The 26190-nt window shown below is 34.3% G+C and overlaps 1 protein-coding gene across 1 annotated transcript; it reads right to left on the bottom strand.

Annotated features, from left to right (window-relative positions):
- LOC138325595 (phospholipid phosphatase 1-like) lies at positions 1-20526 on the bottom strand. The gene is made up of 6 exons (XM_069271365.1): positions 20148-20526; positions 8370-8521; positions 6294-6511; positions 4496-4616; positions 3897-4073; positions 1-1595 (listed from the first exon to the last, which is right to left on the bottom strand). The coding sequence occupies exons 1-6, from the start codon at positions 20260-20262 to the stop codon at positions 1389-1391; spliced, it is 990 nt and encodes a 329-aa protein (XP_069127466.1). The 5' UTR covers positions 20263-20526; the 3' UTR covers positions 1-1388.
- Between the last annotated feature and the right edge of the window lie 5664 nt (positions 20527-26190).

Genomic DNA, 26190 nt, shown 5'->3' with positions numbered 1-26190 from the left:
CAAGTTTTCTACATTGAAGATTTTATTATGACGCCAGGAGAAAATTAAGTGTCCCAATTGGGACACACATGAATACACAACAGACTACATACATGTTATGACAAATTCAATATATAAAGTCAAAAACATTAATATAATAATATATTTCATCAAATACACTGCTTATATTGAGGTAGATATTTCCAGTGACGTAAATGCGTGTGTTGTAAGATGGGGTCTAGTATAAATCGGTAAAAGACGTAGCACCGTCGACTGGACGGCATAGTCGATAGTATACTATACGTCTGCAAACTTTAATCAGACATTAGACATTTTTTCTTTCTCATTCCATCTCTTTTCTTGACACCAATTTCGAAACAAAGTATAAGATACTCCTTCAATCCATTTTCAAACAGCTTTGATCTTTTAATACTGAAAACCAACTTATTTTCCGGACAATTATTTGTTAATCATTTCTACGCATTTGTTTCTGTTGATTTCAATTCGTGATTCGAGTTGATTTATTGTCGTAATTCGCGGTGATTTATTGTCGTTATTCGCATTGATTTATTGTCGTTATTCGTGGTGATTTATTGTCGTTATTCGCGTTTATTTATTGTCGTTATTCGCGGTGATTTATTGTCATTATTCGCGTTAATGTATTGTCGTAATTCGCGTTGATTTATTGTCGTTATTCACGTTGATTTATTGTCGTTAATCGCGTTGATTTAATGTCACTACTGGACTTGATTCTACATTTACACTATCTGTTTTAAATGATATACGCGACGATGCATTTTCTCGATTTGTAACGCTAGCCAACTTCGCGAAATTTAATCTCTCACGAATATCAGTTGGTTTACAGTACACCACGCCTGATGGTTCCATATATTCAGCATATCATTGTTGATGTTTCCACACACTTTGTTACTATACATTTGATAGCCACACATTCTTCACATTAGCCTACCAGGGGTTGTGTATTGCCTGGTAGCAGATCGTACTAATCTCAAACGCTCATTCTTCCTTCCTCGAGTGCATATCAGCATATCATACATCTCTATCAAATGCTAGGCTTTGTTGCCCCCTGCCATTTTATTTTCTTGCTGAAGTGACGTGAAAGGCACAAGCTATATGGCCACAATGCCCATTTTCTGTGGTAGAGTGGACGGATTCATTTCTGCAATATTCTATAACTGCTGCTGACTACCACATGCAATGCCGGTTTTGAAACGACAACGGAAGTCGCTCCGCGTTTTTTGGATATTCAGACTGAATATCCCTCTCCTTTCAATACCGAGGCAGTTTAACAAATGAGAACATTTGTCAAAACAAAGTGACATGACTCATTTTCTGTCTTCACTCGACTTACGGAGAGCATTACCATAAACAAAGCAACATTGATTTCGCTAAACAATGTCAGTCCTTCTTATGTGTCCATTGTTACACAAATAGTCCCTCGAGTCCGCGGATGTGAATGACGAATCCTGTCGGAGCAGTAATGGGGTCGGTGTTCTGGCTTCGCCGGACATGTTTGGTTTTTCGAATCGAGGCAGATTCAATGTCACTTGTTTACAATTGTTGTCTTGTAATACTTTCTCTCCAAGCGTTTTATACTGTAAATACAAAATAACGAAAACATTAGAGACACATCAAACGTACCAACGTCGGCGCAATTTATGGAACACAGTTAATGATAATGAGATATGAAGTAGATGGTGAACAAAATAATTCCTCCTGACGCCGCTGGGCTTGTTAAAATGATATAATATGTGTAGATGAGAGATAAGTGGTAGTCATGTTGTGTAGCTAAACAATAAAACTATCATATCACCGCCCCCGAATACCGAGATCGCTTCTGGTATGTGATCTCCTATATACTCTTCGTAATTCTTCATGTCGTATACAAGAAAAAGAAACTAACATTCAGCAAACAAATAGGCTATTTTCTGAAAGCACGGAACAAAAGGCCGTGTATCTTTGGTCTATGGCATAAGTCTGAATGACATAAATTGGCAATAGTTGTTTTTTGCGCAGAATGCTTTTGGAGTTTCTGGCACCAGATCACTTTTAAGACTTGCTAGGGAAAGAAATATGAACAAAACATTCAAATTTGTGTTAATGGTCCACGTGTGCGGTTTAATCAACTAAAAATATATGAATAATTTCTTGTATCATAGGAAGGCCGGATTTGAAAGAAACACATTCATTACCACTCCTCAGCATTTCCAGAATATTTAAAGAACGACGCTCGAGATTTATTCTGATCGCAACATCTCTCCTGAAATCGATACATGTTCAAACGAACCATGCGCTGTATGACGATCTAAATGCCCAATTAGCCTCATTAGAGTTTGAGAGTTTTGATTAGTCATACAACTAAATTACGTCAAAGGGGTTCGTAATCAGGGGAATCTCACGCCGTTTATGTGCATTTGTGTGAAATTATTTTACAGCATTTTTTGAATGATGCGCATTCTTTAATTTGTTTTTGATGTAACCGCTCCATGTCTCTGTTTCAAAATATCTCTGACAAAACGTTAGCGATAAAATCTGTCCTAAAGTTTCTTTAATCAACAAACAGGGTTCTATAATTGGATGTGTTTGTTTGGTGTAACATTTAAACACAGAGATAATGTTTATAGCCTGTGGTGTAATCATCAACAATCAGATAATAACAAACAGTATTATATGTAAAAAACGACTTTTCAAAAGGAAATCGTATTTCGTTTCGATTGTTTTCTACTTTATCTGATCTTTTTAAATACGTATTTAAACATACATTTTTCTAGAAAAACAAACATTTTCAAAACAAGAAATCTGCTGAAGGTTTATATTGTTTTTACTCATTTTTTTATAAAATATACCTGATCTTATAAATTTGTTTATTATATCGAATGTTTTCTCAAAAATCAATGACGTTGTTCTCAGAAATCAGTGACGTAACACTAAAACCCACAATAATATATATAAAGGAATGCCGTGTTGATATATTTTTTTCTTAATATCTACTGATGCACAACGTCTTTTAAAAGTTTAAGTATATATATATATATATATATATACATATATATATATAAGATAAATTTAAAGAAAAATCCTTACGGACGAAATCTATAAGAAATAAAAACAATAACGACTGACTAGTGAGCGCTCACTAGTCAGTCGTTATTGTTTTTATTTCTTATATATATATCACGTACAGCCGCCAATTGTACGCTCACAAGTTCGTTATCATAGGGGTACGGGTATTTACTTACAACATAATTTGATCTAAACATCAACTGTCTATAGAACATTTTACACTCATTTGAATCTTGGAAAAAATAATACAATTTTGTCATCAATGTCGTTACTGTAAATCAACCTATTTCCTTGGCTTCTTATTTTCGTGTTTTGTGGCTAACGGCATTTTCAAACAATTACATGTGGCTACTTAGAAGCAGATTGTTATCTTGTTCATGTACTGTACCTGTGCTTGAAACATCTTCGCGGCAGTAAAATCAGTATACTTTTAAAGGTGTCCTACCTCCCACAGAGCATAAACAATAATTGGAGATAGACCAACATATACATGGACACATGATATGTGTATCTATTTATCACAAAAATAATTGATTTTACTTTTGGCGCATGCACCGTCTGTACTTTATTCCATATAGGAAATACCGCGAGAGAGATTTTTTCGGGACGCAATCAATCATTTTTGATATTTTTATCTGGAAGTAAAATTAGAAGCCTGAACTTTTCAATGGTGTTAAAGTGTAAAGTAAGTTACTTTTGTAAATGAAGAAAAATACTGATTCGTCTGCTCCTGTTTTTGATAGAGGAAAAACCGTTTGTCAGCGGTGGAACATCTTTAAAGATTAACTATCTGACAATTACTTATTTCATTGTCAGTAAGTCTATATACTTACTATGAATATGGCGTTACATATCCCAAGAAGAAGTCCTGCTACGATGTCTGAAACGTGATGTTTGTAGTCATAGTAACGTGTGAGTGAGCAAGCGAGAGACAACACCACCAGGGACAGTTGGAGCACGGGTTTTAGGACCAGAGAATATGTCAGCTTCACTCTCTTCTCTAGGTACAGCTAAAGATGGGAATAAGCAATAGATTAAAGACATATTAGGCATATTTAAAATATTTACAATGAAATGGCGTCGAGATGCAAAATTTGGCTTTGACAATGTGTTAGCTTTGCTCGACATCCACGAAAACAATCCATTTAACTTTTTTTTTCAAATATACAGCAGATCATGATCAGGGAACCATGAAATACCACTATTTGCTGCTAAAATGTGTCGGTTGAAATAATCAGGACTATAAAAATAATCCTAAAAGAAGATTTAAACGATATGCTCCCACTGTTCACATATTGACGTATTGAAATATGAATACGATATAAACTAAACTGCTTTACAAGGAACAAACAGGGGTACTCATATTTTCTTAGATACCATTTTAAGTTAAAATACAAATGACAACTCTTTATTGTTTCTAGTTGATACATACACTGGTGAAGATCGCCGAATACATGGAGAAGGCAGAATGTCCGGACAGAAAAGAGAATCGGCTTTCCCTTAAAATCTTGGCACTGTAGATTGTTCCAGTACATTCGTAGTTGGTGATATATCTGTAAAACATGTGGTCATCATGTTATATCTAATCTAGTATTCACAAGGATTAATAAAAATGAAGTCTACCTGAAAAAACAGGTATTGATAATGACTTCTTTGAAATCATCATGATTGAAACAAATAAATGATGCCTGATATACGTTGCAGTAAGAGTATATCTTTAGAGTAACATCTATATCTTAATTTCTCAGCTGCTCCATCACCTGTCGGCTATAACTTAGCTTTTAGTTGATGAAAGTAAGATCGACAACTGATGCAGATAAATTTCTAGCATGTGGCACTCATAATTTCTGTTTCCATTTTTATGCTCTAAAATGTCAATGTCGTTATCTGTTTGTGAAAAACTATAATGTTTGTTGATACAGCAATATATGCCAGATTTTACGATAATGTATGTGTTTCGCCATTCGTGTAACTACCGCTGCTTCACAAAAAGTATAAAGTTTCAGTTTTGCACAGTAAATGTGTCTTTATTATTCAACAGGAAGTTGTGTGTGTTTAGCTTACAGAATCATAAGATACATCTCGAGATAGCACTATTGATAAGGTTTACAGTGAAAGGGGGATGTTAAATGTATCTGATAGCTTAGACATATACCATAGAATATCGTCATTTTGTATTGTATGTGGCGGTCGTGTCAGCTTATTACCCAAGTGATGGGCAGGCGATATCTATGGGTGGTATCAGCTTATAAATATGATACAACTATGACGAAACACATTTTTATTGTGGTCTTTTAAATTCAATGTTTACAGAATTGGGTAGGTTGCCTTATAAAATGGTATTTAAAATTTGCTTCGGGGATTCTGAATACAAGTCTAAAATTTTACGCAACATGAATTTTCTCAAGATTGCAAGGAAGATTATATTATAGTTAACATAATCAGGAGCCGAAGTTGACACATAGATATTAGCATACCTATGGAGGTTAATGGTGTGGAGAACGTACAATGTAACTATTCATAAAGAAACTTTTTCTTTAAAATAACAACTCGCCGACATTTATGTAACCTTTTTATCCTGTCTTTGATTAATATACAAATCCCTATCACATAACTACTGCATTACATGAAGTGTTCCTCTGCACTCTGTGTTCTGATTTTATATTGTCTAGTTCTGTTTATTAGGTTTAAAGTCCTGTTAAAAGTGTCATTTAAGCTCGGCCTCCCATGTGTCTGTATGTTTTGGGAAGCTGCGGTATGTTCGTGCATAGTGGAACTCTTGTCCTTTCAACAGTGCTGTTTCACAGACATGGTATTGAGCCTTAGAAATATTTAATAGGAAAATATACAACTATACAGTTACTGTTGTTGGTTTTGTGTATAAACAATGATTGCATACACAATAAAATATATATAATTACACATTATCAAAGTACTGAAGGCACAATAAATAAGGATAAGAATCAGTTGGTAAATAAGCGGGTACATTAAAAGTGATTATTGGGATATACTAAATATATGCCACCTGCAACTAAGATTAGCATGTTTTCTACATGCATGTTCTGTCGGGTTTGTTTGATCTATTCAAAAATGTTTCCTAACCACATATTTTCAAGATTGCGAAGTAAATAATATCGCCAGATTTAATTGATATATCAAACCTTTGGGAAAATAAAATGTACATAAAATTACTGATGAAAAATTAACTCTAAATCACATGTAAGACTCACCCTTCTGAACAGTTTATACTGCTGAAATTAGGCCGACACACGTCAAAGAAGTGAGGTCTGGGTCTACCGATTGAGAACTTGAAGCCCTGGATGAACACCTCAACCACAGTAAAGCCAAACACGAACACACATACTCCTTTGAAGAATATGAGGAGATCTCTGTTGACCAAACTTCGTTCCCTGGACGCAAGGCACCGGATGACCTCCGTCATCAACATCTGGTATACCAATTGTGAGATGAAATTAATATTACATCTTGTATATCATCGCCATATTTCATATAGTATGGTATCAAACATTCAGTGCAAGCATTGTATGATCGCAGCATTTTCAATCAAAAATCTATGAAGGGTAAACAAATCTGACGCTTATGTTTTTCTATTTATAATATATGAGAATTTCCATATCAATGAATTTTATTGACACATTGATGGTAAAATCAAAAGGTTCGAATTATAAGTAAAACGATTACTTCAATTGATATGTTAAACTTTTTTTTTCCTTTTTTTCCATTATTGATTGATACTTATTTCACTCCTACTTTGTCAGGCTGAACATAACTCAAATGTATTTCGTAATAAAGATCAATTATTGTATATAAAAGACATCGAAGTCAACTCAAATCAAATTGGTAGATTATGTACATTCATCAGATAAGTCGAGTAATTTACATGCGACTTATCCGTGTTTTACCTTTTTAGGATTTAATCTCGAAATTTACCAGTAACTTAATCTAGATAAAGTTAACACAAGCAATTATATCTCTTTATTTTAAAAAATGAAATTATTAATATATATGACAGATTAACAAAGGATACTTCTACACGTGAATATGAAAATATAAAGATATATAAAAAGACAACTAGAGGTGTCTAAAGGTTGAATTTATTTTATGTCTCTCCTCGAGCTATAAAGTTTCTTATGCATTGTGTTAACTGTGCCCTAATATACAAATAGATACGCTTGATTTAATACGTGTTGGCAGATGGCAGGTTGGTAATAGGAACCTGTGAAACCACCTTCTACATATATCTACACCATATGCTCCACTTTAAAACTTAAGTGCCTAATAACCAGACATTTGGTTTATGTCAAAATTCTAAACTATGTGCGATTTATACATAACTTGAAAAATACATTTTCATACTCTGTTTTCGCATGTATGTTAGAAAACATTGTGAATATGTTGAACGTCAAAAGTTAAAACAGAACACATGGGGGGTAATCACTATCAATCATAAGGAACTAGTTTTATTAATTTAGTTTAATTTCAGTCTGGATACCGGCTGGCTGTTTTCACAAATGAGGGTAATATTCAGGAAGATTTATGCATTTTCTCAGCTATATTGTATCAATTGATAGTGAACTTGGCACAAGTTGATTAATTAATAAACCACAACTATCGATCTGCCATTTCTCGTCATTTACTACAGAGGAGGGGGAGTAACACAGAGTAGCTCAGTGTGATCGAGGCGGTTGTTTTGTCATTTCGACCAGAAATGCATTATGTGTTTATGAACCTACTTAGAAAACGACTTTTTTTTCCATGTCATTTTACATATTACATCTAGATTTACATGGCGAATTACTTCGCTTAATTACAGAACGGTTACATTTGCTTTGCACATAAATATTTTTGATTCATTTGGGCTCCATGAAAATGATATAATTTTTTTTTTCAATACTTTTTTGAGACGACTTCTAGATAGATTTATGATTTTGTAATAATGTTGACAATGCATTGGGAAGTTTTGAAAGTGTGACTTAAAATAATATTACCATTATCTTTGCTTGTCAACCTATCTTGTATGACGAGTATCTGTGTATACCACAGCAGAAGTAAACTTACCACAAAGAATGAAATAGTGAACTCCTGGATGAGTAACCTTTCCAGATGAGTAACCTTTCCACAAAGAAATGAATGGTGAACCCATGGATATGCAAACTTACCACAAAGAATGGAATGGTGAACCCATGAATATGCAAACTTACCACAAAGAATGGAATGGTGAACCCATGGATATGCAAACTTATCACAAAGAATGGAATGATGGACCCATGGATTAGTAAACTTACAACAAAGAATGGAATAGTGAACCCCATGGCGAGCAGTAGATTATCAGATATGGTGTCGGCCTTGTACGGGTAGCGGAGACTTTGGTCGTCACAGAAGAAACCGGCATGATAGGGTTTCCCTTTCTTATACAGCAGGAGTATGGGCAGGCCAACTGTCAAAGAACAATAAATGTAAAAATTATTTCATTCTTCATAATATATACTCTTTATTTAGATCTAATTTCTAACATTAATTTAACCCTTTATTAATCTTTTAATTCAACCCTTTATTAATCTTTTAAAAACATACAATGTAGTCAAACAAACAGTATTAGCATAAGTGTTGAAAATATTACCATTTGCCACCTAGCGGAAATATCACCATACAAATACATCTATATATGGAAATAACAAATTCAGCAAGTCAGACGATTTGAGTAGAAAATTACAGCATTATTGTGACAATCTACTGACATATACATTGTTTCCTATAATAACATGTGTGTCAACACGGCTCGTTAAACTAATCGCTCCCCACACGTGCACTCTTATTATGCCCGTGTTTTTGTGTCGTTACCGTATCACGTGACGATTAATTCCCCTAGAGAATGCGTGTTACAGTACAGATTGTTTGACATGGTTTTTTTCCGTATCCTGCTGAGGGTTTGGATAACAACAGATAAGGATGCTGATCTTATTACAGACACAATGCATTGTGATTGTTTTCTGTAGCTATGTGCGTGTTTGAAAATCGGACGGAACCGGTAGTGCTGACTTACCTAGTTATGAAGAATTAATATGCTATTACATCACGTCTAATTTAATTATCCGCTATTTATATCACAAATCCCATATACCGCCCATATGTTCAGAGATAACCGGATGGACAAGTGTATATTGATCACGTGACTTTCCGAGGTTCCAACTTGATGACCATGCATCAGTGTATTTGGTGAGCAATCGGGTAAACATTTTATCTGCTTTAACAATGCGATGTTTCACCATTGTCTGTCAATGTGTGACTATTACGTTGGAAACTATCTGGAGTTTTGTTAGACAAAGCTAACCTGATCGACCCATCGCTGCATTTGTTATATTACTGATGTATGCATTCTGACTTAACTCCAAGGTTTATTGGGTATACATTGTTCAGGTCTACAGATAGAGTTCACATACTATTGAGGAGCATTATTATTTTCCAAAATTATCTCAGCTCAAGTTTGTCAGTATTCCTTCTGAAGTTTAGTGCATGATAAATATAACGAGATAAGCCAAACCTCCCTAGAATCGCCATGAAGATGGTTCATAAAATAACTCAATCTTATGTCTGTTTTTAATTTTAATATAGTCATTTTCCTGTTAGCGTTAATCTTCACAACGATAGGTCTTAACAATTACACCTGTTTTACTATAATGAACTCATTTCTCGTAACGTAGTGTTATATTGAGGGTTAAATCACAAAAGTGTGCACGATGTCGCTATTTCAGATTACACAGAAATCCGCTCTAATCATCTTTATTGAAACCACAATACTATTGATAAACCGCCTTTATATTAAAGTTATAAAAAGGTATTAAACTAATTTTATGTCAATCAATGGGAGCCACGGAAACGCATTACGGAAACCCGACAAACTGTGACTGTATTTCATAACAACATTGAGACGTCATATCCTGGAAAAGGGTAGTTAATTTGATTTGAAAACACCTCTTAAGATCTAGAAAATCATAAAAAGGTTTTTTTTTGTATCTGCTGTTGTTGCCTTAAGTTAGCCAGTAGGCCGGAACAGAATGAATGCAGATAATTTTTCAATTTTCACTTGTATTCAGTTTATGCACAATGGAAATGCATCGGCATTATTCGTTGTACAATCTAAAATGATTTTCCTCAAGCTTCACGAAATAAAACTGTTTCTTAAATACAAAACTTGGATTAAAATTGAATGTTTGCGACCTTGAATCCCTCATGATGGTTTGTGATATCAACTTCGTTTGCTTTTATAGAAAGCTCTCCGTTATCAGTAGCTTAAACCTTCACTGAAACAAGGACGGCACAGGTGCATGGCGTTGTGTTATTTGTTTTCTGTTTAATTTTCAGACGTCTAATTTATTATCGTGAAAAGTTAATGAGTGCTGCATTATAGGTTTAATTGCAAAAGTACAAATCGCCTACTTGTATTGATATCTGATTCAGACGTTAGATAAATCCTATAATCCAACAAGCTAAAATTAGAAATCAGTTTATAAGACAACACTTCAATTCACTTAAATGTTCCACATCTAATTCAGAAGCTGATCGACTCATTCTTTGATAAGTTGAAGTGCCACAGCTCAATCTCTCTCTTTAGCATCTACTGTTGTACGATTGACTACACCAATAACGCACGTGCTACGCCACAACAGTTACTCCAATTTCAACCAATAAATCCCCTTAATTGATGTCTCTCCAACCCATCAAGTAGATAGCTCTTCTTTAGTTCATTTCTGTGGTTTATTGGCAGTCAAAACAACAGGTGTAGTATTTCAGCACATATTTTTACTTTCTGTAACATAGAAATGATGTAACTAATTTGTCTAATTCTATAAAAATGATCTTTATTGGGTTTTTATACGAATTTGCAGCATATCATGACCAACTCATCTTGCGTTTGTTCTTTCGAAAATTCCTAATCGTCGGCAATCAAAACGTTCGCTTGCCAGATACATGTTCGCTGATAGCATCTTCTTTCCATTATTTTAAGTTAGAAATACATTTACATGCATTTGACTGAAGCCATTAAGTACAAATTGAATCGTTATCACTCGCTGAAAATATATTCTTAAAGATGCAATTCGGGTTCAATTTCGGGCTTGTATGCATTAATTTCATCATTGTGAAAGATATATACAAAGTTGATTTACAATTAATTATTGTGTAATAAATGTGAATATGACTGACGGGTATATATACATTAAATGTAAATTAATGATTAAGCGATTAGTTATATGTATTTGCATGTTTGTATAACATCTAAGCATGCAGGTATCCGCGGAACGTCAGGGATGAGAAGGGGCGCAGGTAAAGGATTGGGGGTGGAATTACTAAGAAATGGTTAAACATTACTAAGAAATCAGAGTGAGACATATCGGTGGAGTGTACCACAAACAAACATTTGAGAAGTTTTCCGGGTTTTGTAAAATAGCAAGGGAGCGGTATTGTGTGGAATACTAAAGAAATGGAGATATTATCATTGCTTCCCCGCTGTTACCACTAGAATTAATCTACTGAAGAAATAAAGGGAAAATAATTGTCCGTGCCAATACCGGCGTGTAGTAACACATAGTATATAATACACGGTGTAGATATTCTTTCTCCTGAATAGAGGTATATAGGGTGAAGATATTGTGTAAACTTTATACAATGTGGATAGTTAGGCACAACCTTACAATACCTGGAATTTCTCGGTTGATAATTTGCTCGGTAAAAAACACTTTATATAGGTGCAATAATCCTGTCATTATTTTACAATATATCAGGAAGGGCTTAACATCTGATTATGTTCAAAGTCCGATTTCTTGTTAATTTCTATTAGCGTCTCTCGCAGTTATATGGTGTTTCAAACCAGTATGTAGTGTTATAATACCGTAACTAACCTAATAAGTGAGAGAGATCAATAGGACATCACGTTTCAATTTTGTTACACATATGGCGGGATTGGACTGGGTCGATCATCCGCGACCAGGTAGCTCCATCGGTGGAGCATTCGGCAAATGTTCGAAGGTCCCGAGTTCGAGTCCCGGTATGGTCGCTACATTTCTCTTTCTCTTGGTACAAACTTGGCGCCCAACAATATCCTTACGATGGTGGTATAAGAGCCTAGTGTGTCTTCCAGGGCGACAACTTTGAGAAAGTAGGGACGATTGTGGTGGTATTGAGCTGTGTGTCAGTCGTCGGCGACCAGGTAGCTCAATCGGTAGAGAACTCAGCTAGTATTCAGAGGTCCCGGTTACAGGCTCCGGTCTGGTCACTAGAGTGTTTACACACATGCCGAATAAGTACCACAAACAAAACACGCTGCAAAAACCACGTACCACGTCAGTCAGAATGACGAGTCAATTTGAATGACAGACACAATAGATATGTATATAAGTTTATGGTTTCAAAGTATTAGTATCCGAGTTATATGGAAAGTGTAAATCGTGACTTTAAAGATGAATGGAGTCACTGTAATATTTAACCTAAGAAATAGTTATAGTGTTTTAAAAACACACTGCTTCTGTCAAAACCATTAATAACAATGTGTCGGCATATAACATCATTTACATCCGACATGAAGTTGCGATGAAAATTCCCAGAAACGTTTAAGAAAATTGTCGTTTGGATACCTCCAGAACAAGACGTTACTCGTGCCGTATACGTAATTTTAATCTATTTCTACATACGTATGGTACTTGAGGTTAAGTTGAGAGGTCCGTAAAATACATAACGACGTGTTCCGGTCACAGGAAATTATCCATGCTGCGAGAATGTAAGACAGAAGTATGTCAGATGGTTTGTTTACACGATGATATTTACTCTGTGTGTCCGACCTTTAATTGTTTGTTGATTGGAGGGTATTGTACGAATGTAACGCTATTTGTTAGTGGGTGACTTTTGTATGAGTAAGTCTCGTTGTTATTGCAAGATTTGAGGATAAGACAGAAGGAGAGAGCGGTAATTCACTCTATCAGTCACGATGTTATGTGTGACATGTTTGAGTACAAAATTACACGCGTCACGCATTGCCTTCAATCAAATAACAATATTAGCAAATTATGCTGCATTAGAACGCTATTGTGCTCTCTCGTGACACCAAAGTGAGACCTATAAAACTCAGATAGGACACAAGAAAATGTCAATTCTGCCACCTCGGCCTCATAACCTCCTCCAAGTTACTGCTCCAACTGAACGTTTGGGATTTTACATGCATTTTATGACATTTTAAAGACGCAACTAAAGCATTCCTTAAGTGTAACATCCAATGTTTAATTTGCAGGAAAAATGTAATAAACTTCACGAATGCTTGGATGTATAAGCACATTTCTACGTTACACGTTAGATTAAGTTAATATTAAAGGACGTATCATTACAATCCTTGTGTGATAGTATTTACCAGATGTAGGGCTATCACCTTCCCCTCTGTTATATCGCACACGGATCAAACATGTCCGACTGTTTGATTCGAATGTGATGACATCCGTTGTAGCATTAACTCATTTAACTAATACATTATGGCTCTTCAGTCGGAATTCATGTGAATTCTACTTGAAATATGAGGTTTCGTCACGTCGTGCATGAGAGACACTAAATCTTATTCGTCATTTAGAAGACGTTTTCATGCTTGATATTACACGTGTAAATATGTTTTATTTAATGTTTATGCCACGGTACTACGTGGACCCTACAGTAATGGCTAATGATACTAAAGATCATCAGATAGTTACCAGTAATGAGTAGTTACCTGCAAGACTGTAGTATCAGTACTTGTGTATAGGTTTCTTTGAAAAACACGTTTAGTGCATTAACGATTAAATACAAACACGCGAACTCGAAACTCTTTTTTTCTCCTATGGGTTCCAGATCTTGTGAGCAGATATTGGTTGTTACATCATATGTTTCTGTAAATAACGTCATCAATTTGTGAGGAGGAGGAACCATCATGCAATTATTATACTGCTTGTAATGTAGACAGGAGGTTTTAGATAACGCAAACGAAATACGTGAGAATCGAATGTAAAGAACAATGGGAAAAGATGAACGGACACACATAATATTCCAATAGGTAGTTTAAGGATTATATGCTGTTATGAATTCCAGAAAGAGTTTATAATGCATTCAATAGGTTGTTTAAGGAGTATATGCTGTTATGTTTACATAACCAAGAGGCAAAATATGGCATAAATGTATTGTTCTACATTGTGCAACATTTAACACAATATATTGACAAATTCCACGTCAGTGTTAAGTATTTTAATTGATACCGTTGTAATTACAAATCGTTGATCCATGCGATTAAGCAGGTACAGTATATACTCTGTACCCATACCCGAGCCAAAGTCACGCACGTTAAACAAATGAACTACATAACCATTGAGGAGGTAATAAAATGAAAGACAATCGCCTAATATGGTATACCACTACTGTCGGAGCGATTTGAGCAGTTCTAGACAAAAGTTGCATTACTCTACGAGCAAGGGACAGGGTTCGGCATACAAGATGTTCGACCACAACGTGTATGGCGGACAGTAAGCGAGTTGGAATATTTCGCACGCATTTCACCACAATGGGCTTTTCTGCATATAACAGTAAAATCGACTGATCTTATTTCCACTTGAACTCGGTTTGTCCGATATATGTACAAATTTTAATGTTCTCTTAGATTGAATTGTCTCTTTAATAGATATATAAATATGAAAGTAAAACATTCACAAATTTTCATTATTTCAATTTCAAATTTAAGTCTGAATTATCACAATGACGTCACTGCACAGCCTTATGCAAATGTCCAGACATTATTGTCACAAAAAAAATCCAATAATATGAAAACCACTTAGAATAAAATGCTAATGAATGGAAACTTGACATGTAAACTTAATAATAGATTATATTTTAAAACTTGTATCAATAGAAACATGTAAAAAATCATTACCGTAACCGTGCATCAATGGACACACTGCTTGTCTATACATATTTAATGCATGATCTTTACAGAAGTCAATATATTATTATCGAACAATGAATGCAATGAATCAGAGAAACCTACAGGATTCAAGTATTGTGACGTGATTACTTCACAGATGGTCTATTGTCATAATTGCAGGAGAGAACGCGACAGAGATTGTTTGTAAACACGGAACCTACGTGTAAAGTACAAGCCCAATGCCAACATTGTACAACATGATGACAGAGTAATCGATTTCAATTTAGATATCAATCGGCTATCAGCTGACTTCTGCGTAGTTGAAGATGCTAAGACTGCCACAGCCGACTTGGCTGCTCCGTCAGATAGATACCTCACCGTAGTAAGATCAGTTAAGCATAACACAAAACGTTTAATAAAACTGCAAAAACAAATGTGTTCTCTAAGATCGATTTCTAGATAGGAATATTTTCCACTTCTATCCAAATTCATTTTTCAAACGGTAATCAGTGCTCGTTAAATTGTCATCAGTTTACAATTTCGCATATTTTACAAATAATAATATGTTAACCCGTTTTGAAATAGCTAAGTTATCTGCAGATGTTTGGTGAAAAATTATCAAAATGACATCAACAACAATGGAATAAAAGACATGGCCAACGATAATAGAACTAATAGAGTACATCTTTTTCATTTTAAGTTATTCACAGTGAAACAGTATCACCCTCAGATAACGAGCTTAGTGGTTTATCAAGCTTCTCCCTCTGAAACTAGATATATTCATAGTCTCCCCACCCACACTTGATAGAGGAATGATTGTTTTGTTATTTGTGCAGTTTTTCATACACATGGAAAACACGTCATTGCATTTGATACTTCAGGAACAAAATTTAAAAGAAATTCATTTTTCACAAAAATGATTACAATCTGTATTATTTGCATACCATTTAAAACGAATATATTATACGTAGTATCAATCAAGTAAAAGTGTGAAATGCGATAGGAGAAGAGGGGGGTTATTAAATTATCTTCTGCTTTAAAACACGTCTATCGCGTTCGTAATGATGTGCTTTCTTTTCACTTCACAGAACACGCTAAGGAATACAGAATGTTTTACCTTATAAATTAAATCTACCGTAGTAATAAAGTGAACAAGTCACTAATTAACACAGATTTTTTCACACTGACATTCATTGTTGTATCAAATATCACAGATTTATATAAGGTGCTCTTTTTATCAAACCCTGAATAACAGTAATGAAGCTTGTAATAGCAAAAATGAGAAGGAAGAAAGATTCGGCGACAAGCTTTCACCGGTCTTTAATTTAGCATGACCGTGGTACTACATTGGTACCTAGGTTATGGCGGTATGTAGTGCGGCTAGGAAAAATAGTAGAAATACGTAATGTTCGGGGAAATAATCTTAAACACACTGTGAAAATGCCCTATTAATATCTTTGCCTTAAACTAAATGTATAAATCGAAAAATTTATAATCACATTTTCATACAAATAGAGCAAGAGTAAAATAGATTACAGTATATGTAATAAAAATCAATTCTGGACTTTCAATATCAATTTTCTTCATGACATAAAGTAAATAACTCAATATAAAGCAAAGCAAAAATTGTCAATACAATTTCACTTTTTAATTGTCGTTATCGCGATTATGCTTATCGAAGTATCGACATAAAATATGATTTTTATTTCAATTACGATCCTTTTGCAGTAGTAGTCCTTTAGTTGTTTTTATTTTCCAATTGCAATAAAGTCAATTAATAGACTGTTACGCATACATAGAAATAATTTTTCTTGACAATGATTTCTAAAATAGCTTATCAATTTGGAAAGCTTATTTAAACACACAGATAAATGATAACAAAAATAGTCTATACACTTTTTAACCCTACATTACGCTGACTTCAGGCGATTTATTCCAGTAGTGTTCCCCACTTTTTAGCCATTCACAGTACCCTGATGCAGAGTCTGTAAATTGCCTTCTCCAGTTGGATCAATAGAGAGCGATTACACAAATACAACCTGCCAGTTCCCTTCTGAAAACACCATTAACCCTCCCCCAGAGTAATTAAATTGGAATAAACTTATTGCTCGTTTGGTTACATGATACGCTTTTTGTTCTTCCCAGCAAAACGTAATTGATTCTGCCAACTAAACCCCGTTGATTGTTACCGTTTTTGCACGTGAAGTTCATGAGTTTATCCGGTTGAAGTGTGAGCCATTTCGTCTATAATTGAATACATAGTTTATTTCTTTTGTGTATTATTTAGGAGAAGGCCTTAAATAGATATAGTCTTACTGTCACTTTTCAATTAAAACAACAGGATCGCCGAATTGACCTTTTGATCCCTTTTGTTATCACAACAACACAGGTAATACAGTTCACGGCATTACGACTTTCCAGCGATTACATAAACGTAGTTTGAGCGTAGATATTGTTCTGACGGGGTCATCACGGTTCTGCCAGTACTCTCCTGGCATGTTATCTTGACATGACTAGAGTACAATTGCCACCTTAAAAGCGATATTCAATACCAATCATATCTATTTTATCAACAGACAACCACATATAACGAAGGTACGGGTAAAATTAGCAATTTAAGCTTTTCAATGGCCCTTGCCAGACTCATCAGAATGGAGAAGCAGACCTTATGTTGAGGATAGAGCGTAGTATTAAAGGGTAATTAGAGAAGATTTTAGGGGAGGATTCGGGACTCCTCCCTAAACTCTAGATAAAGCAGATACAGCCTTATCTACAAGGGGATATCCCACATGCATTTTTATCCCAGGACACGAACATTCTGCATGGAATGGATAAGCCATTGGATGACACGTGAGATTAACTCCATGGTATCTGCGTATATATATAACAACCATCACAGCAACTCTAAATTTGTAAGTCTATTTACCTGTCATTCAGAACGTAAATTTTATTTACATACCTTGCAGGTAGCATTTATTTCATTCACTCGCTGACGTTGACGACTTGCTTGACAACCCATGCATTTGTATTTCTACTCAATCTATAAATACTGCATTAGTGCTGCAATTTCCATGGCGCCAGGAATGAAATATCTTTGAAGTTTATGTGTACATAATTTACGTCATCTGTTGGTATCTATGGTTTCAATGTCCCTGTAGGTATAATAATGTCTCCTAAGTTCGATTTCCCCATAAAAAGGCTTTCCATTAAGAAACTATATAAACCACGCTGTCATATTTGATTGATACACACAGTTGTGGGTGTACTTGAAAAAATGAATATAATTATTCAGTAATAGATATTCTGAATACAACTGTAGAGTACATTACACTACAACATCAACAGCATTTACGTAAACCAAGAATCTAAACAAATTCGTGGTAATTACATTTTAAATCGTATATTCATATCAAGATATTATTACAAAAGTTCCCTTCAAAATAAAATTTATAACCATGTCTGATGTTTTTGAAAAATATCCCATAGTCGTCACTTTAAGCATATTTAAAGAATACTCGTTTTAATGCTTACGTTAAATCAAAGTGTTTGATTGTATAACGATATTGTATGGCATACAGTGTAGTTTCTAAAGCCACTCCCCAGCCCTACCGTTGCGTGTGACATTCATTAATATAATGGTAGTATTATTTTGTATAATAGTGGTTTCTCAGTATAACTATGGGTCCCTTTATAAAATACTTTGTACTATATCATAATATATGATAATTCGTCTGTTTTGGTTTTAATCATATTTCTAGGTACAACAACGGTTTTATTGTGGTTCCTAGCCTAACCAAACAAACCCCAAATCGTGGTTCCATATGTAAAGTAGCACTATGTAGGACCTGTAGTGCCCTGTTGTTCTCACACGTGGTTTGGATATTACCCATATATTATATACTATAAACCAATTATCCACTCCAATATCACGCGAAGTACCAAGTGTTGCATATTAAGTGTTCCTAGCAAAACAAAACACCTTCTATAGTATACAAGATTATTAATTAATGCGGATTGCGGTTTTAATTAGGCTTAGATCCGAGGCTATTGAATGTGTGACTCTTTAATGCAGCCTTGAAAGACGGGGCACATGTTTCGTATGAATTTTAACAAATAACGTACTATATACTGTGGATTAGTTACTGTAGCCCAGGGGACTTGTTATATCATTCTTAGCCAGGTGGGGGTTTAAAGTAATACTTCGGTAGGTAAACACATACTGGTGTGCCTCAATGACACTTTACACGCCAGCTAAGTGATATACCCTGCTGATAACTATGCGGTGATAGTTGTGAAACTGTTGTGTCTCTCTTTTGTATCCAAATACCAGTATATATTTACTTATCTACCTATAAAACGTAGTCCGGAATACCTCGTATTTATTTAAACGATTGTATATATACATGTCTCCAGCATGTCCTACCTAGGGTGAACTATCTTGGTTTATCTCTCGAGTCTCTGTCAATATATTTCTCGCGAAAATGTTAGTTGACATTAAGTGAAACATTGTTGAAATTAATTGAATTTTAGGGAGTCCTTAAATTGATATGCGGGTTGCTTTCTTTTATTTTCATAATGATTTTTCTAGCGATTGTTACGCAATCCTTTGTTGTCAATATGGTAGCACGGTTTATTCAATGCATGTTTCACAATTTAGCTATAGATTATACGTTTATCACCAAGTTTGATCGTTCACGAACTGAACATGTCAGTTAATACAACCATTAAATGAAATATATTTCATTGTTTAACACACAAATGCATCTACTTTATTTACAAAAATACATTGTTCACGTATGGATATAGCATACTACTAACTTAAGTAATGATTTTTTTAGCGATCGCGCTACAGTTAAATTCAAATTGCCTCATTCTATTTAATATATTAATTTCACAACTACGTTTTGGTAGGTTGAAATATGCTTTATATACATTTTAATCATTCCCCCATTCAACACTTCATCTATTAAGTGTAACATAGTTTATCGATGAATCTACTACACTAACATTTTGTATGATGAGGTGTCATTTTTTAAAGTTAAACACTAAAATCATAACAAAATTAAAAAAATACAGTATTTTAGTAGTAATATGCATCACCTTGAGATGTTTTATGTATAGTGTTTTCCCGTATACTCACCAATCAGCCAGAGAATGGTATCCACAATAAGCCTAATTAAAGATTTCCTGGTGGATAATGAACAGGACCTGTGACAAACAGAGTCCCCACGTCTCGGAGAATGTTCACCCCTCATCACTGATATAACTGTCTGAGGATGATGATAGTAAATATATCCCGAGCTATCGTATCGTACTAACTCCCTACAGCTAGCGTACTGGGCCTGTGTGCTGAGCACTATGACTGCCACCCTATTCGATCGCTTTAAATACGCCAAGCTTCGTCAACCTTCCGGTGGTGTCTGCCTGTCAATCCACCAGGCATCCGTGTGCAAATTAATTGGCTGTAATAAATTAAATCTTATGTATTAAGTTATTACATTGGTTACGTGGTTACTGTGATATTATTTACACTGTGGTTTATATACCCCGTGTGTTATGATAAAGCGGTAGGTAGTCTACAATGAATGTACTGGATATTAGAGCACACTACGTTCGGTGTGTATGCTCACGGTAAACCTTATTTCAGTGAAGTAATTTTGTCCTATTATTTTCATTGTAGTATTTTACCGCTCAAAAATGATAAATGTCTTTACTGACTCACTCACTCGACTCACACACAGCAATTACCTATCAAATAGTTTTCCAATATATTAACTGTTTAAATGATTTATAGTTTTCATGACCTATGTAAGTAATCCTCATTCTTTTAAATAACTAAAGCACTTGTGACTTCGAACTAAACTTCCAGGGAAAATATTTAAGTGTATCTTGTAAACAAATAAAACATGTTCTGGACTCTATTTAAATAACTATATTCTATTATCTGGCATAATTTGTCGACAATTTTGGCTTAATGGAAATTTGGACTAACCAATTTCATTTGAGATAATTCATTAATTTCATTCCATATATAAAGTAGATAATGTTCATAAACATTAAAAAAAATTTCAACTGCAATCAGCCATGCGACAGTAACACACCTGAATATTTGTTACATTTGTGCATTTTTATGAATTCCGTAAACGTAATATCGCAGAACCATATGAATTAAGATAAAGGAACACTTCTAGTTAACAGTTTGGTCCAATGTAACATATCATTAACATAACTGCCTGCCTTTCAGTAATTTCGTTGCTACTAATGGAACGCGAGAGCGCATCGTATATCAGGAATTACCTCCGGTACGGTACCAAAGCTCTCTCATCATCGAAATTGGAAATAGGATCTGTTGGGTCTTTAATATCAGGTATTTGTTGGTCCTGACCGTAGTTTTCATTTAACTTCATGCATAATAAACGAGTTAATTATAAGATAGGATGCATCTTATGTGAATGATTGTCAAAATATCCCGAATTTACTTTGAAGTCTATTCTTGTTAAATTTTTGCACTTAAAAACTAATCCGGCAATTCTTAAAGCTAGCTACATTTCTTCAAATACATGAAATTTTATCATCACCGAAATTAACATAATAATGAAAGATATACGGTCTTGTTATTGTTGTTTTAAGATGTTTACATCAAATGCATAAGTATACATTATGTATACAGAAGGATTAATACAGAGCTTATCGGGCAATTGATAACGGTTATGTGATACGTATTATCTTTTCTTTTCCCAAATACTTAAGCGAAAATTTGAGAGAAGACCACACATTCTTAAAATATAACTTACATTGTAGTAATAATATAGATGAAACGTTGACTGATATTACAATACTTTTACTATCAATATCCAAAATGAGATAATCCAACTTCCTGAAAGAGAGACAAACGACTTCAAAAAGAGATAAACGAATTCAAAACGAGACAGGCAAATTAAAAACGAATTCAAAAAGGAGGAGAAACCAAAAACACGAGAGACAAACAACGTCGTTTAGTGGCAATAAAAAAAACCTAAAATTAGTATAGATTGTGTTCTGAAATGAAATTGGTCACATGACTTTAATGAAATCCAGATCCCTAAATAATCTTCCTGATATCCATATGATAGTTTGAAAAAAAGTTTAGCAGTCTTGTCAGTTAATTAGATAGCGATAAGAACAGGTCAAATGCTTCACAATTTTAAACGTTTCAACGGTTCTACGATTTGCATTTGTGTTCAGATGGTTCCATCAGTAAAAAAATAACCAATGTAAACTGTTACAAATCATGTTCTGCCAGAACTGTTGATGAAAATTATTAGAATAAGTTTATAAAAAAAACAACTTTTTCTCTGTTTTCCCCCAAAAATTAAAACTGGCGTTAGAGTACAAGTCATAAGCTGTTTCCTATGTGTCTTCTCGCGTAACCGATCGAGATGAAAATTCTACGCTCATGTTTTCACGGCTTTTTCATCTTTATCAAATCAAGCATTTACGTTTTCTAATTCTCTATAATTTTTATTATTTTTACAGTTTTACTCCTGTCTCATCTCAAGTGCAGGATTAGTATATTTTACAGTGGTACCGTGTACTTAAAGTTTTACATTTTAATAGGTTGACGGCATTAATATATGTTATAAAGTACACTTTAATGCTCTCACTTGGACAATGTTTTAACGGATAGGATATGTTTATACTCTGTACATAAATAAGTAATCAGTCGTCTGGATCACATACAGCCTTAAATTAATATGAGTAATTTGATGCATATTTAATTTTTATGACCAACTTCAAAGTTTTAAAGTTTATGCAACACCTGCGCCATTAATCATAAGCAGTTTTTATGAAGGACTCAAGTGATTTAAACATACGTATGCAGATTTTTTCATTATTCTATTAATTAATTCACCCTCTTGCTAATTTTGATTTCATTTCGGAGACATTCGTGAGTTACTCGTGTCTTGAGTTGTTTTGTTCTGCGGAAGTGAAGTGTGAGAAAATTAAAATAATAGGAAAACAAAAAAATGCAACGCCCTGATTCTTGATTTGATGCTCGGAATGATACAGTTTTTTGCCAATTTAAACGTATGAACAGGAAGCGGCGACCTCAGATCAGGCCCTTTAACAGCACAGTTGATAAAACTAATGCCAATTTGCTGAAAAATTACGTAATCCTGATACGTAACAGATCTTTTGTGATGTTGATAACATGCGATCTTGTTCATCTGTTCAAATTTTTTTTTCTAATGTGTTGAGATAGGTTAAGAAATAACCTGTTGGTTTCTGTGCTCGAAGTTTTATTAAAATGTAATATGTCAATTTTGTTCATTAATGTATCACGATTATTGTGAGTCTATATTTTTATGTCAATCTAGGGCATCAGATTGTGTGTAAACATGGGTTGGGTTAAGTTCTTAGTTCACGGCATCCACCTAACCCCAAGGATCCTTGAATACAAGGAAACTGAACCGCTGTTAATTAACAAATTTGAGTATTGATAATGAAAATGATTTACAGACCTCTTGTTGCGGAGCAAAACCATCAAAGTCGAACTTATAATTCATCCCAGAGATTAAGGTGCAAACTAAGAGAAGTATAACAATTTATCTTGGCATGTTGCAGTGGAATGGAGGACCTCTTGAAAAAACGTGTTACATCATCAGTGATCATCCATAACCACTGACGAATACAGATTTGACGGATAGTTATTTTGTCTAAGAGAGATACCGAATTTAAACCTGAGCATGTCAAGGAGTCTTACACTTATCAAGGTATTATCTCCCGTTTAAACTTAAGATGTTTTGCATGCCTATAGGTACATCATTTCGTAGGTCCAATTGAACAGACCAAAGTTGATTAAAAGTGTGTATGCATCACGGCTAGCCTCTGGTATTGCTGTTGACTCGTAAATTTTTGTGTAGTTTGATAAATTTTGCAAGATATTCAGAAAAAAAAGTAAATTTCATGACAAAAAAACCCACAAAGTTTAGAACATATTTCTGTTACCGAATAAGCATTTCATTATGTTAATTAGTGTCTATAGGAGGTATTTCCAAAGATTGGTTGATCATATTTTTTAATTTACTAAAAGCATATACTTCCACTCTTTGTTTTACCTTGCCAGGGAAGACATTTAAGGGCGAGCAAATCATCACTAGTTTGAATATGTGAAATACCAGCATGCAGTGATATTAATAGTGATATCATAAATATTCATATGCCTGATGCAACAATATATCAATACATATACATACAGCAGTTCATACCGTCATATTATTATTCAGACACGTGATGACGGTTAACGTCATTATATTTTGGTCTTATATCATGGTCTTGTATATTATATGGAAGTCGAGAACATTTCAGTCATTATAATTAATTTAAATGTGTTCTGTTAACACTAATGTAACCACTTTTATAATCACACTCCAAAAAGCGCTGCTACTGCAGATTGAAGTCAAACTATATATGCACATGTCCAAGAACGTAGGATCATGGCATGCAAGTACTATACTATACTAAGAAAACCTTTTCCACATAAACAACATATTGTCGTATTAATGAAAAAAAAACTATTAAAGTCTTCTTTTCAGTACGTTTACGTAAATCCATTTTCAGTATACCACACACAGAGTCACATGATGTCGCCCCCAAATTTACATGCTACTAAAACTATAATTATTTATACTTCGTAACAACAAGAGAAAAAAATGAAAGCCTGTTTCTAATTATGCAAATGAGCAGACTCTGTAACTGACACTCAAAAGATAAAAGATGCCGCCAAGCGTTTGTAACATGTCTTTCATACAAATAAGATATGTGTGTTCATGTTATAAACAGTGACAGCGTTAAAAGACATCGTGCACATAAAAAGATAAATGAAGAATGCATGTTAAAGGTCGTATTTCCTCTTAGAACTTTGAGTTCCATTCCGAACATACTCATTACTTTCAGCTGATGTCTATGATAGAAGAGAGTGCCGTCTGTTACATGTATCACTGTCTAATTAGGACCATAAGGAAATGAAGTGGCAAATAAAGATGATATAATTTTATTATATTCTTTTTTTTCAAACATTAGAGATAATAATTCCAATTGCATTGTTAAAACGAAAACGCTGAATCGGTGGCGCCAAAATGGGTTTTACAAAAGTAGTATGCTTTTGGTAGAGTAATAAGCATGTTAAAGATAATAGTCAATTGTACATTGCTTTGTGTTCTGAAAAGACGTCATAATTATTTGATGACACTTTTGTAAAGGATAAATCAAAACCTAATAACTTAAACTAATGTTAAACTTGTTAAAGTTGAATGACGGAGTTTGAGTTAATATAGGTAACTAGAACAAAACTATCATATGATAAAAAATGTTGGAAAAAAGGACGTATTCTTGATAAATCACCTTTTCATCATGAAATATACTTGTTTCCATGAATGGTATATTTACAAACGTTTGATGAAACATTAGCAACATAACGCGATATATGACGTGAAAGAAACGCATTCATTTTCCTTCAGTATGGTTTTCATGTTCTCGCATACTTCTCACATCTATCGCATGGTTGCCAGGGAGCAGATGAATTCATATGCACGAGGCGAGGAAAGACGTGCGACATGCTTCATGGCGGCACTGATCAGCATAACTTAACCTCGTCAATTTACATTGCGTATTTACTTCATAAACGTCATCAATGGTATCCTTTATCTTCAGTATAAAGTGAAAAATGAAACGCACAGGTCTCAAAAACACTATTTTTCCACTTATGCGTGAAGATTAATCACGTGTCGTTGACAGAAACATCCCAACCATCATGTACAGTGTATGTACCATTATACGGATTTAAGTGGCCAGAATTTAGTCGTGTCACACAATGTTAGAGGTTAGTAACATGACTCGGATCGAACAAAATGTTAAAAGGAAAAAAATCATGTTTTCGGGACCAGTTATGTAACATTTAGATATGTTTTTGTAAGTGTGGACTGTAGAATACCTTTGATGAATCCTTCAATTAATGTGGCCTCAACAGGACCATTGGCGTGTACATGCAATTACATAATGAAATGTAATTTGTTTAAATTAAAGATGCTCCACTGCTGGCAAACGGTATTTTTTCTCTTTCAAAAACAGGAGCAGATGTACTAGATGTTTCCTCAGTTACTAATGTTACTTACTTACACCTTACCACCATTGAAAAGTTTGAG

Source organism: Argopecten irradians, chromosome 6, assembly GCF_041381155.1.
Source record: "Argopecten irradians isolate NY chromosome 6, Ai_NY, whole genome shotgun sequence".
Taxonomy (NCBI): domain Eukaryota; kingdom Metazoa; phylum Mollusca; class Bivalvia; order Pectinida; family Pectinidae; genus Argopecten; species Argopecten irradians.
The sequence above is the reverse complement of the archived record's forward strand: the minus strand, read 5'-3'. Positions and strand labels throughout refer to the sequence as shown.

Excerpts from the sequence above, each read along its gene's own strand:
- LOC138325595 (XM_069271365.1), bottom strand. The coding sequence starts at position 20,262 with ATGAGGGGTGAACATTCTCCGAGACGTGGGGACTCTGTTTGTCACAGG. Across the intron at positions 4,617-6,293 it reads AGTATAAACTGTTCAGAAGG|ATATATCACCAACTACGAAT; the intron begins GTGAGTCTTACA and ends CATGTTTTACAG. Across the intron at positions 1,596-3,896 it reads TATGTAACGCCATATTCATA|TATAAAACGCTTGGAGAGAA; the intron begins GTAAGTATATAG and ends TTGTATTTACAG.